Source organism: Babylonia areolata, chromosome 30, assembly GCF_041734735.1.
Source record: "Babylonia areolata isolate BAREFJ2019XMU chromosome 30, ASM4173473v1, whole genome shotgun sequence".
In the NCBI taxonomy this organism is placed as follows: domain Eukaryota; kingdom Metazoa; phylum Mollusca; class Gastropoda; order Neogastropoda; family Buccinidae; genus Babylonia; species Babylonia areolata.
In genome coordinates this window covers 19,709,223-19,715,565 of record NC_134905.1, presented here as the reverse complement: position 1 = coordinate 19,715,565, position 6,343 = coordinate 19,709,223, and the positions used below count along the sequence as shown (strand labels likewise).

The following is a 6,343-nucleotide window of genomic DNA, read 5'->3' as shown; positions in this document are numbered from 1 at the left end:
TTTCCCAGAGATGGTGGTGGTGGTGGTGGTGGTGGTGACTTGTGTGGTGTAGGGTAAACTGAAGCTTTTCCACATGGTGGCTGGCCGGATAAGCCCTGGTCCCTGGGTCATCAGTTGGGTGTTGCTAACATGCTGACTCTAGACAGGAAGAAAAACACAGGGGCGGCCGGTATGTTGTAACAATAGGGCTTTCCCTTCCACCACCACCACCACCACCACAATGATAGGATGTTGGTGTTTCCTGGTTGTTGTTGGTTTTTTTTCTTTTCTTTTCTTTTCTCTCTCCCTCTCACCTTAAAAAAAAAAAAAAAAGAAAAGGAGAAGAAAAAATGTGTGAATTTTAAACTGTGTTTGACAATCACATTGTGATTTGTTATACCCCTCTAACTCCCCACATGCCTCTCCCTGCTATACCCCACACACACACACACACACCCTGACGCCCACACATGCGGCTCGCACCTCCCCCCCAAGCACCACCATCTCCCCAGCCACCCTATGTTGTTGTTGCTGTACACGTGTTGTCAGGCATTTGTTAATTTCTGTTTTTCTTCACTGGTCGAGGGAGGCAAGACAATTGTGAAGGAAGAGGTGTGTAGGTATGTGATGGAGAGGGAAGGAAGGGAGGGACGGAGGTGTGTGTGTGACACAGAACAGAAGAGAATAGAATGGAATAGAATGAAATAGAATAGGATAGGATAGAATAGAATGAAATAGAATAGGATAGAATAGAATGAAATAGAATAGGATAGAATAGAATGAAATAGGATAGAATAGAATGAAATAGAATAGGATAGAATAGAATGAAATAGAATGAAATAGAATAGGATAGAATAGAATAATATAGAATGAAATAGAATAGGATAGACTAGACTAGACTAGACTATGTCTTTATTACCAAGCATACCACTGAAACAAGGAATATTGGGGGTGAGGGGGGGAGTGGCGGGGTGGGGGGAGAGGGGGGCGGGGGGGGGGGGGGGGTAGGTAGGTCTTAAAAAGGTACAAACATGAATCGAAAATCATATACAAACACAGATAACAATAGAATTTTTGGACACATACATGTGAGAGCATGATTGGGGTAGGTGTAGAGATAGGAAGGGGCCGATTTGTGTGAATACATTTATTATTTATAACATGGAGTGCTGATCTTGTACTTTATTTGAGTGTGAGACAGGGGGGCCCGTTTTGGTAAGAGATGTGTTGAAAAAAGAGGACCGATGATTTTTGTGCCTTTTAAATATTATTATTATTAGTAGTAGTAGTAGTATTTTTATGTATTTATCTATTATTTATTTATTTTATTTTATTTTATTTATTAAAAATTTATTTTTATTATAATTTTAATTAAAAAAAATTATTATATACTATTTATTTTTTTTAAATACATTATATTTTTTACTTTATTTTTTCATTTTTTTAATTATTTATTATTATTTTTATTTTATTTATTAATTTTTATTTATTAATTTTTTTTAATTGATTTTTTTTTTAATTGATTTTTTTTTCCACAAAGCCTGACTAAGCGCGTTGGGGGGTTACGCTGCTGGTCAGGCATCTGCTTGGCAGATGTGGTGTAGCTATGTATATGGATTTGACCGAACGCAGTGACGCCTCCTTGAGCTACTGATACTGATACTGATACGGACCGATGACCTTAAAAGATATGATTTTTTTCTGTTTCCCTCCCCTCCCCCCTCCCCTCCCCACCCTGCTCTCCCTCCCCCTCCCCCTGCAGATACCAGCTGGAGAGGGTTTTCGACAGGCTGGAGGATGTGAACATTATGGACAGTGAGGACGCTCGCAACCTGGCCCTGCTGGGTCGACCTGACCTGAACGTCACTTTCACCAAGATCCACTGCTGGACGCTCACACAGTACGACAAGTGTGTCTTCATGGACGCCGACACCTTGGTGAGTTTGGGGGGGGGGGAGGGGTCGTAACGCAGGGTCGGGAGGAGTTGGGTCGAAAGGCTTGTGGTGGTTTTTTTGGGGTTTTTTTTTTTTTGGTGTGTTTTTTTATATGAATTTTTGTCGAGCATGATTGGCTTTTGTGTGTGTGTGTGTGTGTGTGTGTGTGTGTGTTTTCAGGCTGCAGCTTCTAGGTTCACTTTTGTGTGTGTTTGTGTGTGTGTTTGTGTGCGTGTTGTGTGCGTGTGTGTGTGTGTTTGTGCGTGCATGTGTGTGTGTGCGTGTGTGTTTGTGCGTGTGTGTGTGTGTGTGTGTGTGTGTTTGAAGATGTGGGTGAATTTTTTTTTACCTTTTTAACATTTGGGAGTGTTTGTCTGTATATCTGGGGGGGCCTGATTGATGTCGGGATGTCAGCCTTGTCCAAGTAGTCCCAGACGACGTAAATGGACCCCCCCCCCCCCCCGCCCCTCCATAGCAAGCATCTTCATCACCCACCCTATCATCATTCATGATCGATGGAGTCTCCCGTCGGACCGACGGATGAGTATGCAGGCAGGCTTATCTGTCGGTGTGTGTCCTCATATGGGAGAAGAGGCCGATTCTGGATGCGCAGCACTTCCCACAGGTGTTGCAAGGGAAAACGAGCCTAGTTGCCTGACCTGCACAGGTGACTTTTTTTTTTTTTTAGTGAATCGGAGTTGTGCAGTCCCTTCCCCACTCTCTCGCCTACTGACGCTCACAGTCCCACAGGTGCAGATACTGCCACGTGTAGAACGGCCTCGGCAGGTGCAGATTTTTTTATTATTTTTTAATTTTTTTAAAATACTTCATTCATGATCATTGAAGTATAAAAAACAGAATGTCCCAAATTCTGGGGCACACACACACACACACACACACACAAAAAAAATAAAGGAACGTGTTCTGATTTTTTTCTTTGTCTTTTCAGGTGATACAACACTGTGATGAGCTGTTTGACAGAGAAGAATTTTCGGCGGCTCCTGACGCCGGCTGGCCCGACTGTTTCAACTCTGGGGTGTTCGTGTTTCGCCCGTCCTTAGAGACGTACCAAGCAATCCTTGCTCTGGCGGGGACCACAGGGTCTTTTGATGGTAGGGCTCAGGACTGTTTGTGGGTGAGGGGAGGGGGGTGAGGGGGGTGTGTGTGTGCGTTGGGACTTTCAGTCTGAGGGTCCCAGGTTCGAATCGCGGTGACAGCGCCTGGTGGGTGGGTAAACGGTGGAGATTTTTCTGATCTTCCAGGTCAGCATATGTGCAGACCTGCTTAGTGCCTGAACCCCCTTTTGTGTTAGGTATATGCATGCAGAAGATCAAATATGCACGTTAAAAGATCCTGTAATTCATGTGAGCGTTCGTCGGTGGGTTATGGAAACAAGAACATACTCATGGTGGCTACAGTTTAGACTGATGTAGATACGTGGACAAGAACTGTCATGGTGGCTACAGTTTAGACTGATGTAGATATGTGGACAAGAACTGTCATGGTGGTGGCTACAGTTTAGACTGATGTAGATATATGGACAAGAACTGTCATGGTGTCTACAGTTTAGACTGATGTAGATATGTGGACAAGAACTGTCATGGTGGCTACAGTTTAGACTGATATAGATATATGGACAAGAACTGTCATGGTGTCTACAGTTTAGACTAATGTAGATACATGGACAAGAACTGTCATAGTGGCTACTGTTTAGGCTGATGTAGATATGTGGACAAGAACTGTCATGGTGGCTACAGTTTAGACTGATGTAGATATGTGGACAAGAACTGTCATGGTGGCTACAGTTTAGACTGATGTAGATATATGGACAAGAAGTGTAGACTGATGTAGATATGTGGATAAGAATTGTCGTGGTGGTTACAGTTTAGACTGATGTAGATATGTGGACAAGAAGTGTCATGGTGGCTACAGTTTAGACTGATGTAGATAATGTGTACAAGAACTGTCATGGTGGCTACAGTTTAGACTGATGTAGATATATGGACAAGAACTGTCATGGTGGCTACAGTTTAGACTGATGTAGATACATGGACAAGAACTGTCATAGTGGCTACTGTTTAGGCTGATGTAGATATGTGGACAAGAACTGTCATGGTGGCTACAGTTTAGACTGATGTAGATATGTGGACAAGAACTGTCATGGTGGTGGCTATAGTTTAGACTGGTGTAGATATATGGACAAGAACTGTCACGGTGGCTACAGTTTAGACTGGTGTAGATATGTGGACAAGAACTGTCATGGTGGCTACAGTTTAGACTGATGTAGATATGTGGACAAGAACTGTCACGGTGGCTACAGTTTAGACTGATGTAGATATGTGGACAAGAACTGTCATGGTGGCTACAGTTTAGACTGATGTAGATATATGGACAAGAACTGTCATGGTGGCTACAGTTTAGACTGATGTAGATATGTGGACAAGAACTGTCATGGTGGCTACAGTTTAGACTGATGTAGATATGTGGACAAGAACTGTCACGGTGGCTACAGTTTAGACTGATGTAGATATGTGGACAAGAACTGTCATGGTGGCTACAGTTTAGACTGATGTAGATATGTGGACAAGAACTGTCATGGTGGTGGCTACAGTTTAGACTGATGTAGATATGTGGACAAGAACTGTCATGGTGGTGGCTACAGTTTAGACTGATGTAGATATATGGACAAGAACTGTCATGGTGGTGGCTACAGTTTAGACTGATGTAGATATGTGGACAAGAACTGTCATGGTGGCTACAGTTTAGACTGATGTAGACATGTGGACAAGAACTGTCATGGTGGTGGCTACAGTTTAGACTGATGTAGATATATGGACAAGAACTGTCATGGTGGCTACAGTTTAGACTGATGTAGATACATGGACAAGAACTGTCATGGTGGTGGCTACAGTTTAGACTGATGTAGATACATGGACAAGAAGCGTAGACTGATGTAGATATGTGGACAAGAACTGTCATGGTGGCTACAGTTTAGACTGATGTAGATATGTGGACAAGAACTGTCATGGTGGTGGCTACAGTTTAGACTGATGTAGACATGTGGACAAGAACTGTCATGGTGGTGGCTACAGTTTAGACTGATGTAGATACTTGGACAAGAAGCGTAGACTGATGTAGATATGTGGATAAGAACTGTCGTGGTGGTTACAGTTTAGACTGATGTAGATACGTGGACAAGAACTGTCATGGTGGCTACAGTTTAGACTGATGTAGATTCAAGTACAGGAACTGTTATGTTGGCTACAGTTTAGACTGATGTAGATATGTGGACAAAAGACTGTTTTGGTGGCTAACGTCCTACGTTTTTATCGATGCAGACTCTTTTCAAGAAATGTTGAGATGATTCAGTGTCTTGTGCCCTTAAATTTGAGGTACAGTTTTAGAGAGACGGAGAAGTTGTGGAGACTTTTTAAAAATTTTTTCGATGATTGTCTTCTGCCCTGAATTTTTTTTTTTTGATACAGGTTAGACAGATGCAGAAATTACGGAGAATTTTTTTTTTTTATAATAATGATAATTATCTTTTGCCTTTAAATTTTAGACAAATGTAGGTGAATAATATCCTCTTCCCTGAAATTGTGTTTGCTGTTCTTAGCACAGTTATTGAAATGAATTTATATAAACTTTTTTTTTACATTTGGAGTGTGTTTGGGCGGAAGGAGGATGTTTATTTGTTTATTTTTTTTTTTTTTTTAAGCACAAATTGTGTGTGTGTGTGTTTGAACCCCTGACACAGGTGGAGACCAAGGTTTGCTCAACTTGTTTTTCAACACCTGGGCCACGGAGGACATCATGAAGCACCTCCCCTTCATCTACAACGTTGTGTCTCAGGCCTTCTACAGCTACCTTCCCGCCTTCACGCAGTGAGTGCTTGTGCTTTCGGAAACAGTTTCAGTTTCAGTTTTCAGTTTCAGTAGCTCAAGGAGGCGTCACTGCGTTTCGGACAAGTCCCATAATATACGCTACACCACATCTGCCAAGCAGAAAGATGCCTGACCAGCTGCCGTAACCCAACGCGCTTAGGCCTTGAGGGGGAAAAAAAAGGGTGAATAAATAATAGATAAATACATAAAATAAAAAAAAGAAGAAAGAAAAAAGAACTACCACTAATAATAATCAGAACAAATGAAATGGAACGAAATGAAATCAAACTCTTTTTTTTTTTTCATGGGGGTAGCACAATCAACATTATTTTGAATAAAATTATGAGCATAGTAGCTATGCTCATAATATATTTTATTCAAAATAATGTTGATTAATTCTTTCTGTTTTTTACATTTAAAACATTACCTGCAATGTGTGGAATGAATGTATGAAACGGTGTATGCGATAGTTTTACATTTGTGTCTTTTTGTTGTATTCCAGATAGCTGTTGTTGTTTTGTTGTTGTTTGTTTTTTTTGTTGTTGT

At 41.5% G+C, this 6,343-nt stretch overlaps 1 protein-coding gene across 2 annotated transcripts in view; it reads left to right on the top strand.

Annotated features, from left to right (window-relative positions):
* LOC143275398 (uncharacterized) overlaps positions 1–6,343 on the top strand; it is an 86,030-nt gene that overhangs the window by 37,833 nt on the left and 41,854 nt on the right. For both annotated transcript variants that reach the window (XM_076579472.1, XM_076579471.1), the window contains exons 3-5: positions 1,742–1,916; positions 2,863–3,025; positions 5,671–5,797. In XM_076579472.1, coding sequence (XP_076435587.1) covers positions 1,742–1,916; positions 2,863–3,025; positions 5,671–5,797 — 465 coding nt within the window. The remainder of the gene's footprint in view (positions 1–1,741; positions 1,917–2,862; positions 3,026–5,670; positions 5,798–6,343) is intronic.